At 39.1% G+C, this 14089-nt stretch overlaps 2 protein-coding genes across 4 annotated transcripts in view; one reads left to right on the top strand and one right to left on the bottom strand.

The window, feature by feature from the left end:
* INPP5F (inositol polyphosphate-5-phosphatase F) overlaps window positions 1-4422 on the top strand; it is a 93122-nt gene extending 88700 nt beyond the window's left edge. The window contains exons 7-8 of one of the 2 annotated variants that reach the window (XM_082854728.1): window positions 11-98; window positions 1890-4422. In XM_082854728.1, coding sequence (XP_082710854.1) covers window positions 11-98; window positions 1890-3045 — 1244 coding nt within the window. In that variant the 3' untranslated portion in view covers window positions 3046-4422. The remainder of the gene's footprint in view (window positions 1-10; window positions 99-1889) is intronic. The other variant, XM_082854727.1, reaches the window with a different exon arrangement.
* Window positions 4423-4865: 443 nt separating this feature from the next.
* MCMBP (minichromosome maintenance complex binding protein) overlaps window positions 4866-14089 on the bottom strand; it is a 67710-nt gene continuing 58486 nt past the window's right edge. For both annotated transcript variants that reach the window (XM_082854756.1, XM_082854757.1), the window contains exons 15-16: window positions 7180-7268; window positions 4866-6784 (exon numbers count right to left, since the gene is read on the bottom strand). In XM_082854756.1, the coding sequence (XP_082710882.1) occupies window positions 6658-6784; window positions 7180-7268 (216 nt within the window). In that variant the 3' untranslated portion in view covers window positions 4866-6657. The remainder of the gene's footprint in view (window positions 6785-7179; window positions 7269-14089) is intronic.

Below are 14089 nucleotides of genomic sequence, written 5' to 3'. Positions count from 1 at the left end.
TGGGTTTCAGATACCCTTCAGTGCATTGCAGAGATGCTGCAGATCACCAAGCAAGCCATGGGATTAGATGTGCCTATAATAGAGAAAAAGCTTGAGAGGTAAGTATACTACTTTGGATAGTAATGTCTTTATTCTTCAGAGAAGATTAAAGTTTTACTTCTTTTAAAGTATTTGCAAAAGGGAGAGAAATCACATTATGATACTGTGTCGGTATTTAGAGGGATCAGAAAGTAATAATTACTTTCATGGATCAGAAAGTAGTAATTTTGTTTAAATTATGGCCATGGGACTTCCCTGGCGATCCAGTGGTTAAGAAAGACTCCGTGCCTCCACTGCAAGGGGCCACTGGTTTGATCCCTGGTCAGGGAACTAAGATCCTGGATGCCGCTCGGCGTGGCCAAAATAGTAATAATAATAAATAAAATAAATTATGGCCACAAGTGATACATTTTGAAACGCTTAAATATACTCTTAAGAGAGGGAACATTCAAATTTAAATAACTTTTTAGAGAAAATAACCAGCCAGTATGTTTTAAACACTAGGTTTTTGAATTTTGGAAAAGAATGCCTGTAAACAGATTATTTTACATTTAAAATCTGTGGGTTTTCCATCTAATGAGCAGGTTTTAAAGTCCACATTCCACTAGAAAAGAGTCATTTGGTCATCTAGAGGAAAACTGTCTTCTGTTAGAAATAATTATTTCAGTGGTTCCTTTTTTTTAATTGAATGAGATTATTTAAATTTTATAGAATCTATAAAGAGCTACTATAAAGTAGCTCTTTAACATCATAATTTTTATGAAATATTCTCATGACCAGTGATCTTGCATGACCAAGTGTGGAACCAGTGTACTAAGACGTGTGGTAAATAGCACTGACTTTTTTCTTTATAGCAGCCATGAGGGATGCCAGAGAAGAAAACACTAAGTGCAGTTATGTTAAATGTCCCAAGTTTTCTAAAATAAATCCAGGTAGCCCACAGGAAACATAAGGAAACGGCGTTCTTTCCCCTCCCCGCTCTGCCTGAATTCAGCAGAATTGGAATGTGTAGACACCTTAGTTAAGATGCTGTAGACACCTGTCTATAGTTAGTGTTGCCTTTGCTGGTGGTTTAGATTGCTGATGTGGTGGATCTGTGCTGCCCCCATTTGTAGTCAGTCACCACATATGGCTGTGGAGCCTTTGAAATGGGACTAGTCTAAATTTTGGGTGTGGGGTTTTTCTGGAAACATTTATTCTCAGAATAATGCAAAAGCAGAGGTTGAGGCTACTGTTAGGAGGCTTCCCTCCCCTCCTCCATTACCTCCCTCTCCTCCCCGAATGCCCAAGAACTCAACATAATTCATCTAATTACTGTAAAGCGCTTCATTAAGTAGGATTAAAATATTGCAGATGTAGTGTTTCCACAGGGTGGTTCTTCGGTGCACCAGGTGGCCTGCTTGAGAAAGATGATAGCACATGTGGGAGATGTCTGTGGCCTGATGGCTGAACTTGGGGTTAAAGTCACACAGCCGGGCCACCCATTCCATTCGGTGCCTGGGGGTGACTCGTCAATGTCACTTACAAAGGCTTCTGCTGCCCTGTTGTAAAATATAAAATACTGTGCATTGGCTGTTCCAAAGACTTAGTTTAAGAAAGATTAAAATATCTGATTAATCATCTTTTAATACTGATTATATGTTGAAATGATATTTTGTATATAAAATTGTCTATAGCTCACATATTTGTATTGGATATTAATGTTCTTGCATCAAGTCCAAGGGGTTATCTGGGTTTATCATTTAGTGTACTGTTTTTAAGAAATTGGGGCCATTTTAAATAAGAGTTTTCACTTACATTAATAATTGGCCTTCATGGGGAAATTAACTTTTTTCTTTTCTAATTTGTAGGAAGAGCAGCAAACCTCATGAAGACATCATTGGCATCAGATCTCAGAATCAAGGCTCTTTGGCCCAGGGAAAAAAATTTTTAATGAGCAAATTTTCATCTCTAAACCAAAAAGTGAAACAGACCAAATCCAATGTAAATATTGGCAATCTACGAAAGCTAGGAAACTTTACAAAACCTGAAATGAAAGTTAACTTTCTAAAACCAAACTTAAAAGTAAATCTTTGGAAATCAGATAGTAGTCTTGAAACCATGGAAAACACTAGTGTGGTGGATAGTAAAGCCCAGGCAGAGTCAGATGGGGAAATGTCTTCAGATAATGACTCATACCACTCTGATGAATTCCTTACAAATTCCAAGTCTGATGAAGACAGGCAGCTAGCTAACTCTTTAGAGAATGTAGGGCCAGTAGACTATGTTCTTCCTAGTTGTGGTATTATTGCTTCAGTACCTCAATTAGGCAGTCGATCCCAGTCTATGAGCAGCACTGATATTAGCGTTCATGTTCCTTCAGAGGTTACTCTTGCTCATGAAAGTGGGCCTGGAAAAGGCTGTGAGTCTTCTCAGAAGAAAAGTCCTTCTGCTGACAACATACACACATTGACTGGCTTTGCCAAGCCCGTGGATATTTATTGCCACAGATTTGTTCACGATGCACAAAACAAAATGAGCCAGCTGTCAGAAACCAGGTCTGTTTCTCAGCAGGCTAGTGAGGAAGGAAATCACGTGACCAATCAAGTTTCTAACGAAGACACTCAATTGGAATCAGCGGAACAGATACCTTCTCGACCATCTCAGTTAGATGTGTCTTTTTCTGCAGCAGGCCCACAGCTTTTGTCAGTTGAACCAGTGCATTCGGTTGTATCTCAAAAGACCCCCGGCTCCGAATCTGGCACACTTGAACTCGAGAGAGGGCTTCACGTAACTCCTTCTCCTTCAGAGAGCTGTAGCAGCAGAGCAGTCTCTCCCTTTGCAAAGATTCGAAGTTCCATGGTCCAGGTTGCTACTATTACCCAAGCTGGATTAACCCAGGGGATAAGCTTTGCAGTGGCAAAGGTTCAGAAGAGCCCTGCAGAACCTGAAGGAGTTAATGAAGTCCAGCAGAATGAACTTAAAAATATGTTTACTCAATGCCAGACACGAATAATTCAGATTTAGTTTTTAGCCACACAGAATCCTGTGGCTTTTATTTAATCCAAAAAAAAAGGTGTCATATAACCTGTACTGTCTTTGAATCTAGGGATCACAAATTCTAATTATGTTTATTTTGGAAAGGTTTTAAAAGGAGACTGAACCTGAGCAGATTTCCGAATTTGAGAGCTAGGACAGTGGAAGTGCATCATCCTAGAATGTAGACCTAAGTAGCTTATACACTACAGAGCAGTTTGTCTCTTTAAAAGTAATTCAGGAATAGATTACTTTGGGATGTAATAACCTGAACATTTTTTGGAGTTGGGTGGGTGGGGAGAATGTATGAAGTAGACACAAAGGGTGGACATGGATCCATTTAGGTGATTAGCATTTTTCGTAACTTGTTTTTCTGTTTGTCAGTTCATTTCTGTGTGTTTCCTCTACAAGGTAAATACTTAGTTTTTAGTGACTTCAAAGTGTTACTAGTATGGCAAAGCATTTTAATATAAAAACTGTTGGTTTAAGTTTTTAATGGCTTAACCATTCCCTATAAAGAGTTAATTGAGGGCTAATGGCGTTACAGTCAAGAAATGAATGCCCATTTGATGTTAATTTTCCCCACATTCTACTTAAATTTAAAATACTGCTACCTTGTACGCCCCAAAGTCTAGGAGCATTAAGACTTGTCAGTCATAAAACCTGAGCTGTCAGATGTGAACACCAGCACCTATTAATTTTGCTCTCTTTTCAGAAATGTTAAGAACGTATACATATTGGATACTGGTAATGTCTGAAAGAAGTCTTTCAAGTTGTAATTTTTTGCAGGGGGCAGTCCATAACATCCTGTGTAGTCGAGCACAACTACTGAAAGTTTAATCTGAAGCACAACTGTGCTAAAACTTTAGGTTTTATGACTGTAACCTTGACCACATGGAACCGGGGCCTTGTCTGTAAGCCTATACAGTAAGAACGTTGCACACCTTATTCCAAACAAGTACTGGTTTGTCTGATATCTTTAGAGCCTTACTCTGTTGAAATGATTCTCAGCTAAACATTATGTCTGTTGTAACTTTGATATTTCCACTTTTGTTATTTATTAGTGGTATCTTTTTTGAAGTGTCAGATGTCGTGACTATTTAAAATAAAATATCATCATAATTTAAAGTGACAATGTCTATGAGAATTCCTTGAATAATATTTTGAAGATAAAGGTTTGATATTTTATGTCAGACTAAAGAATTTGGAAACAAGGTAAGTTTGCCATAACTGAACACTTGGTCCCAGCCTTTCCTAATACTTTACTCTTTTGAAGTGTTTTCATGACTTTAAAAATGATGAAATGGATCACAAACCATCAAATTTTAAAAACCAAACATCGAAACTGAATGCTTTTTTCTCTTACCACCTTTTCTTGAAACTATTAGATGTCCTACAACATGAGAGAAAATAAAGTCAAGGTCAGGTGATAAAAGTATGTGTTTTTAAGCTCCAAAGAAATTAGTTCCAAAGAGATTTTTGAAAACTAAAATTAAGGAATTAAAATTAAGTTAATTAAAATTAATTTTAAAACTAAAATTAAAACTAAAATTTAATCTCAATCAAGGTGATAATATATAGATGTCTGTTCAGTTTCCCGGTGCTTCAAATAGGATTAACATTTCATTAGAACAACAAACTTCACTGTCCAAGGAGAAAAGGATTTCTGAAGCCCAGAGTACTAATCTCTTACCTGAATGGGACTTCAGAGGGAGGACGCCGTGCTGCACCACCTCTCATACTGAAGTTTACGTCTGGTAATGGTTTTCCACACAGAAGATCACATGGGGTGAGTCTCATAATTCATGAAAAACAGCCCAAAGTACTAGTAATATAGGAAGTTTTATTTATTTGAAAGGGTTTTCCTTTCAGGGGAACTTCTCTGTAAGACCAAGCAAATTATGTACTTCTCTTTGGTAAATTACAATTCACACTGGCACAATAAACACACAGTAACTCATCTACTCTGTTGAATTTTATTCCCACAAATCCAGTTGAGCCTTTGTTTTATTTCTAAAAGTTTAAGGAAGGTCTAGTCTACCAGTTATAAAAATGAAAACCAGTTAGAATTCTAAATATAAACAGATTATTTACATTAGTTTATAAAAATAGATTTGAGTTTAGGAAAAGTTAAACAACTAGTAATTTTCACTTCAGTTCATGAGGCATAATAAACTCCTCCATTTTCAAGGCTGACCCTGTTTTCTTGGTTAGCAATGTCACTTTAGGCCTTCGGGGCCAGGGGGGTGCAGAATTTAAGTAATCATTTAACTGATTTCTAATGTTTCCGACTAAGTAAGTTACTAAGAGAAACTAATCTTTATATATAACCAGTGATAGCTTAAAAGTAGTGTTCTAACCTTTTCAAAGATTCTTGATGCCACTTATACTACTATACTGTATCAATTCGCTTTCTAGCTATGGATAATATTTTTATTCCTTTGAAAATTTGTATTAAAACTGTAATTTGTCTGGGGAAAACCTACCTACATACAGTTTTATCAGGGCATTCCTGGACTAGCAGATAATATTAGTTCATCTAATACATCTGGAACTAATTGATAAATTTATATAAAAAGTGCAAAATCCAATGTAATCACAGCAACTAAATGACATTTATTAAGGAAAAGAATTAACCATTTTTTTCTAAAGAAGGCATTTTTTAAAAAGTTAAATAAATTTTGTCCTCTTCCTATTTGGGCAAAACAACTTCACAGGGCAGACAGCATTCCCTTAAGCAAGTCCATAAAACAGTGGTTCCCAAATGCACTGGAGTGAAATGAGAAAAATAAGGACAATGTAGTGTTTTTTCAAAAAGCTACATTTATTCCATTTAAAGGACTATCTCTTGATTGTCCTTTTATGAAGAAAAAAAAAGGGTGATAATACAGTGACTTCTTTCAGATTACTTGGCAAAATAAATTGGCAACTCTGTCAATCCCCACAATTTTTAGAAGTATTACTGGTCCATGAAACCCAAAACGTCTGGGAACCACTGCCATTTAAAGACTTGTTTTGCATGTTGTTAACAACTGTTAAATGGAAAAAAGCTGTGGTTAGATGTCTGGGAGATAATATTATAGAATTTCACATGATCATGTGAATTATGGCAAGTATGCTCCATTCCCCAAACTTGGACCACTGTACACATTCACACCCACTGTTCACTGGAAAGACATAAAAATCTGAAGTGAACAATTCCTCTGACTTTGGAATTGCAACCATTTTCTTCAAATGATGTTGATGTTAGCATTTCAACAGAGTCTGGCCTATGACTTAGCTGAAGCTATGGAAACTAAGGAAATGGTATATAATCAGCAACATTATCAATATTAAACTTTTAATATCAAATACAATTTTGTACATTACTAATTTATATAATTATAAAACAAACTTCAAAAGCTCCGTAAAATCAGTAAGGAAAAAGCCCTTACTGAATATTATATAAACTTTAGATGTTACCAGGTGTGATTTCAGGAAAAAGACATTGGTTTTTTCTTTTGATACAAATTATCTACAAAACAGTGTGGTATAAATGATATTTGAATTTTACAATAATGTGGCTACAATTCGCCCATTACTCTTTCATAGATGTCAGTACCTTCAAAGTTCATTTCCATTCACACATTTCTGCTGTTGAAGCCTGGTTCTTCTTAAAGACTCTAGCTGCTTTGCTCTTAGCCATCGTTCTCTTGACAGTGTTGTCTGACCAGCACTGAGAGACAGAAACCTGGTTTGAAATACAGAAACAAATTTAAGTCTAGACCTAGAATAATGACTATTTTTTTTTTAAGACCTACTGGTTTGTAAGTTTTTTTTAATACTGTTGTGGGAGACAAGACCATCTGGTAACTACAGAACTCAACAACCAAGTTAGACTTCTACAAAGGAGCACTTTGTCATATTTGGAGGGTGATTCCCTCTTTTAAGTGTGGAGAACAGGGAGCATGCCTGGTCCACTGAGGTGATCCCTGGCCACTGATTCCCTCTCAATGAGTCATTCCACAAGGGATTTTTAGAAGGAAGAAGTTCATTTCCATTTTTCTAAGTCTGCCTCAGTTACCCTAAGTAAGCAGATTTATCTACAGCTGAATGAAAAGGCAATCGTGGACAATGTACACTCACCGAGCTACAATGAGCAACTGGTGGAGATCATCGGCAGTGATGCTCTGAGGATCGTTCTTGCGCATCTCCACAAAATCATCTTCAACTGCCTTTATCAAACAGTAAATGAACTTTAAAATTATTCCTTATGAGGAAACGACATTTGCATTTTGTAGGGAAAAGGAAGGTAACATGGTGCCTTGCCTGATGTGAAAATGAGGAAGTCACCCTGCATCTTAGACAAATGAGGTAATAATATGGGTGAAAGGACTGAAAACCAAACTTTACACATAAGTTATACCACTGAGGAAAGTACTCTAAACAAAGTAACAAAACTCAAGATTCATTTGAGAACACCAGGCAAACAGATAAAAGCCAGCAACGTGCATAGCAAACATGATGCCTTTAAACACAGGGAAGAGAGACGTCAGCAAAAACTGCCAAGTAAGGACCTCTGAAGATCCTCACCACCATTAAAGGGAACAAGAACACAGGCAAAAATGATCAAAATCAGCTTCTTCAAAACTCTACACATTAACCAGATGCTTGAAACAATTCGGGGAGCATTTTTTCAAGAAAGATAGGAAGAACAGTGAGCTTTGAGGCATTTAAATTTGCCCTATTCCTCTACCCACCTCCAAGCAGCCCTGAAAACAGCCAGCCTGGCAACCACTGGAGAGGGCTGTGGGGCTGGAGCTGTCAAAGCACCATTCCCAGAGAACTGTTATTATTTGACTGTCTGGTAGTTCCCAGGAAGAATCCATTTGCAAGCCTGTCTTTATTTAACCTGACTTGGCACTTGCCCACTGTGAGTAGCCTATTCCCCCAGAGAGTTTATCAAAAGCAATCAGAAGCAACTACTGATCATGTTAGCCATCCCAGACACTGGGTAACAGCTGGGGCAAACAGCAGGCTAACCAAAACCATTAAAAAGAAAATCTAGGGAATGAGAGAGATTGGTTCAGACGGCGGAGTAGATGGACATGTGCTCACTCCCTCTTGCGAGAACACCTGAATCACAACTAACTGCTGAACAATCATCGACAGGAAGACACTGGCACTCACCAAAAAAGATACCCCACATCCAAAGACAAAGGAGAAGCCACAGTGAGACGGCAGGAGGGGTGCAATCACAATAAAATCAAATCCTGTAACCACTGGGTGGGTGACTCACAAACTGGAGAACAATTATACCACAGAAGTCCACCCACTGGAGTGAAGGTTCTGAGCCCCATGTCAGGCTTCCCAACCTGGGGGTTCGGGAATGGGAGGAGGAATTCCCAGAGAATCAGACTTTGAAGTCTAGAGGGGTTTGATTGCAGGACTTCGACAGGACTGGGAAAAACAGACTCCACTCTGGGGGGGAACACACAAAGTAGTGTGTGCATCAGGACCCAGGGGTAAGGAGCAGTGACCCCAGGGGAGACTGAACCAGACCTACCTGCTAGTGTTGGAGGGTCCTGTGCAGAGGCGGGGGGTGGCTGTGGCTCACCGTGAGGACAAGGACACTGGCAGCAGAAGTTCTGCGAAGTACTCCTTGGTGTGAGCCCTCCCAGAGTCTGCCATTAGCGCCACCAAAGAGCCCAGGTAGGCTCCAGTGCTGGGTCGCTTCAGGCCAAACAACCAAAAGGGAGGGAACCCAGCCCCACCCATCAACAGACAAGCAGATTAAACTTTTACTGAGCTCTGCCCACCAGAGCAACAGCCAGCTCTACCCACCACCAGTCCCTCCCATCAGGAAACTTGCACAAGCCTCTTCAACAGCCTCATCCACCAGAGGGCAGACAGAAGCAAGAAGAACTACAATCCTGCAGCCTGGGAACAAAAACCACATTCACAGAAAGATACACAAGATGAAAAGGCAGAGGGCTACGTACCAGATGAAGGAAAAAGATAAAACCCCAGAAAAACAACTAAATGAAGCGGAGACAGGCAATGCTGCAGAAAAAGAATTCAGAATAATGACAGTAAAGATGATCGAGGACCTCAAAAAAAAATGGAGGAAAGATCGAGAAGATGCAAGAAGTGTTTAACAAAGACCTAGAAGAGTTAACAAACAAGCAGAGATGAACAATACGATAACTGAAATGAAAAACACACTAGAAGGAATCAATAGCAGAATAACTGAGGCAGAAGAACGGATAAGTGACCTGGAAGACAGAATGGCGGAAATCACTGCTGCGGAATAGAATAAAGAAAAAAGAATGAAAAGAAATGAAGACCGCCTAAGAGACTTCTGGGACAACATTAAATGCAAAAACATTCGCATTATAGGGCATAGAGGGACCCTACCTCAATATAATAAAGGCCATATATGACAAACCCACAGCAAACATCATTCTCAATGGTGAAAAACGGAAAGCATTTCCTCTAAGATCAGAAACAAGACAAGGATGTCCACTCTCACCACTATCATTCAACATAGTTTTGGAAGTCCTAGCCGCGGCAATCAGAGAAGAAAAAGAAATAAAAGAAATACAAATTGATAAAGAAGAAGTAAAAGTGTCACTGTTTGCAGATGACATGATACTATACATAATCTTAAAGATGCCAGCAGAAAACTACTAGAGCTAATCAGTGAATTTAGTAAAGTTGCAGGACACAAAATTAATGCACAGAAATCTCTTGCATTCCTATACACTAATGATGAAAAATCTGAAAGAGAAATTAAGGAAACACTCCCATTTACCACTGCAACAAAAAGAATAAAATACCTAGGAATTAACCTACCTACAGAGACAAAAGACCTGTATGCAGAAAACTACAAAACACTGCTGAAAGAAATTAAAGATGCTACCAACAGATGGAGAGATATACCATGTTCTTGGATTGGAAGAATCAATGTTGTGAAGATGACTATAGTACCCAAAGCCATCTACAGATTCAGTGCAATCCCTATCAAATTACCAATGACATTTTTTACAGAACTAGAGAAAAAAATCTTAAAAGATTGGAGACACATGGAGACACAAAAGACCCCGAATAGCCAAAGCAGTCTTGAGGGAAAAAAAACAGAGCTGGAGGAATCAGACTCCCTGACTTCAGACTATACTACAAAGCTACAGTAATCAAGACAATACAGTACTGGCACAAAAATAGAAACATAGATCAATGGAACAGGATAGAAAGCCCAGAGACAAACCCACATACCTATGGTCAACTAATCTATGATAAAGGAGGCAAGGAGATACAATGGAGAAAAGACAGTCTCTTCAATAAGTGGTGCTGGGAAAACTGGACAGCTACATGTATAAGAATGAAATTAGAACACTCCCTAATACCATACACAAAAATAAACTCAAAATGGATTAAAGACCTAAATCTAAGACTGGACACCATAAAACTCTTAGAGGAAAACATAGGAAGAACACTCTTTGACATAAATCACAGCAAGATCTTTTCTCATCCACCTCCTAGAGTAATGGAAGTAAAAACAAAAATAAACAAATGGGACCTAATGAAACTTAAAAGCTTTTGCACAGCAAAGGAAACTACAAACAAGACGAAAAGACAACCCTCAGAATGGGAGAAAATATTTGCAAACAAATCAACAGACAATGGATTAATCTCCAAAATACATAAACAGCTCATGCAGCTCAATATTAAAAAAAACAAACCACCCAATCCAGAAATGGGCAGACGACCTAAACAGACATTTCTCCAAAGAAGACATACAGATGGCCAAGAAGCACATAAAAAGCTGCTCAACATCACTAATTATTAGGGAAATGCAAATCAAAACTACAATGAGGTATCACCTCACACCAGTCAGAATGGGCATCATCAGAAAATCTACAAAGAAAAATGCTGGAGAGGGTGTGTAAAATAGGGAACCCTCTTGCACTGTTGGTGGGAATGCAAACTGATACAGCCAATATGGAGAACAGTATGGAGGTTCCTTAAAAAACTAAAAATAGAATTACCATATGACCCAGCAATCCCACGACTGGGCATATACCCAGAGAAAACCATAATTCAAAAAGACAAATGCACCCCAGTGTTGACTGCAGCACTATTTACAATAGCCAGGACATGGAAGCAACCTAAATGCCAATCCACAGACGAATGGATAAAGATGTGGTACATATATACAATGGAATATTACTCAGCCATAAAAAGGAAATAAATTGGGGCATCTGTAGAGACGTGGATGCATCTAGAGACTGTCATACAGAGTGAAGTAAGTCAGAAAGAGAAAAACAAATACTGTACATTAACGCATGTATGTGGAACCTAGAAAATGGTACAGATGAACCGGTTTGCAGGGCAGAAATTGAGACACAGAAGTAGAGAACAGACGTATGGACACCAAGGGGGGAAAGTGGTGGGGTTGTGGTGTGATGAACTGGGAGATTGGGATTGACATATATATACTAATATATATAAAATGGATAACTAATAAGAACCTGCTATATAGGGCTTCCCTGGTGGCACAGTGGTTGAGAGTCGGCCTGCCGATGCAGGGGACACGGGTTCATGCCCTGGTCCGGGAGGATCCCACATGCCGCGGAGCGGCTGGGCCTGTGAGCCATGGCCGCTGAGCCTGCGCAGCCAGAGCCTGTGCTCCGCAACGGGAGAGGCCACAACAGTGAGAGGCCCGCGTAACACACACACAAAAAAAAAACAAAAAACAAAGAACGTGCTGTATAAAAAAAAAAAAATTCAAAAGTCACTGTGGGGAAAAAAACAACAACCAAACGAAAAAGAAAAAAAAAGAGAAAATCTGGGGAATGAGATATCCTTAAGGGGATCTGGAGGGGGAGGAATACACATATATATGTATATATACATATACACACATATGCATATATATGTATATATACATATACACACACACATATATATTCTTTTATACACATATACATATACACACCCACACACACAAATATGTGTGTGTGGGTGTGTATATCTATCCCCAACCACCAGGAATTTAGAAGGTCGCATGCATGCCCAGGGCTGGGCACATGCTCAGAAGATCTGAGCCTGAGTAGGCAGGCCATAAGCTCTCACCACTGAACAACCTTGAGGCTCTGTGCAAGTAGAAGGCAAAGGCTAGGGGGCAGCTGTAAACTGCATGGCTGAGTGTTAAAGGATTGCTCCAACATGGATACAGAGTCCCTTAGCTTAGACTGGGAGACTGCTTCCAGGCATCTAAGGAAATTAAATTTCTATCCAATCACTGCCCACTGAGCTAACCGAGCCAAGACTTCAGTGCCCACATACAACTAAGAATACAGACTTTTAAAAATCAGTTCAGAAAAGTCACTAAATAACAAAGAGCAACAACAACAAAACCCTGGGGGGGCAGGCGGGGAAGGGGCAGAATCTGCCAGAGCAGAGTTGCCAAATTACATTATTTACAACACGTGGTTTGGGCTTCCCTGGTGGCGCAGTGGTTAAGAATCCGCCTGCCAATGCAGGGAACATGGGTTCGAGCCCTGGTCCGGGAAGATCCCCCATGCCGCGGAGCAACTAAGCCTGTGCGCCACAACTACTGAGCCTGTGTTCTAGAGCCCGCGAGCCACAACTACTGAAGCCCGCGCGCCTAGAGCCCGTGCTCTGCAACAAGAGAACCCACCCAATGAGAAGCTTGTGCACCACAACGAAGAGTAGCCCCCACTCGCCTCAACTAGAGAAAAGCCTGCACGCAGCAATAAAGACCCAACGCAGCCAAAGATAAATAACTAGATTAAAAAAATAAATCATCTATAAAAAAGCTGGTTTTCAATACAAAAAGTAGGAGAAATACAAAGAGACAAGAATGTGTAGCCCCCTTCATTGGAAAATAAGAAGTCCTTGAGGAAACTTAAATATTGGAATTACTACACAAAGACTTTAAATTAGCTATTTTAAATATATTCAAAGAACTAAAGGAAACCATGAATAAAGAACTTTAAGTATGAGAATGATGTCTCACCAAATAGAAAATACCAGTAAAGCGATAGGAATTATTTAAAAAGCAAACAGAAATTCTGAAGTTGAAAAATACAACTTAAATTAAAAATTCGCTTGAAAGGCAGAAGAAAGATTCAGCAAATCTGTAGACAGGCTGACCAAAATTATCTGGTCTGTGGAACAGAAAGCAAAAAGAATGAGGAAAACTGAACAGAGCCTCAAAGACCTGTGGGACACCATCAAATGTACCACATACATACATGGGAGTGCCACAGAGGAGAAAGGGGCAGAAAAAAACTTAAATAAATAATGGTCAAAAACTTACCAAATGTCTTGAAAACTCCCCCCAAATGTGCATTAATCTGCACATCCAAGAAGCTCAATAAATTGCAAGTAGGATAAACTCAAAGAGATCCATATGTAGACACATTACAGCTAAACTGTCAAAAGCCAAAGAGAGAATCTTGAAAGGACAAGAGAAAAATGACTCATTGTGTACAAAGAACCCTCACTGGAAACTGACTTCTCCTCAGAAAATCCACTAGGCAGTTGGAGGACTTAAAAGTGCTGAAAGAACAAGCCAATGAACCAAGAATTCTACATCCAGCAATATTAGTCTCCAAAAATTAAGGAGAAATTAAGACATTCCCAGGTAAGCAAAAACTGAGAATGTGTCACAAGCAGAGCTCCCCCATAAAAAATACTGAGAAATACGAAAGAGAGTTCTCCAGGCTCAAGTGAAAGTAACTCGGATCCACGTGAAGATCACTGGTAAAGGTAACTACACAGGTAAATATAAAAGGTAGTATAAATGTCTTTAAAGACAACTGCATAAAGCAATAATTACAAATGTGTTGACAGACGTATCAGTGTATAAAGATGTGAATGATAATGAAGCACAAAGGAGCGGGAGAAGGAATGGAAGTATAAAGGAGCAAAGTTTTTGCATACTATTGTGCTTAAACTGGCACAATCCTAAATTAATCCCAGATTATCATAGTTAAGATGTTAGTGTAGCTCCCAGGGCAACTACTAA

Source organism: Leucopleurus acutus (genome assembly GCF_964270905.1).
Source record: "Leucopleurus acutus genome assembly, chromosome: 14".
Taxonomy (NCBI): Eukaryota; Metazoa; Chordata; class Mammalia; order Artiodactyla; family Delphinidae; genus Leucopleurus; species Leucopleurus acutus.
The sequence above is the reverse complement of the archived record's forward strand: the minus strand, read 5'-3'. Positions and strand labels throughout refer to the sequence as shown.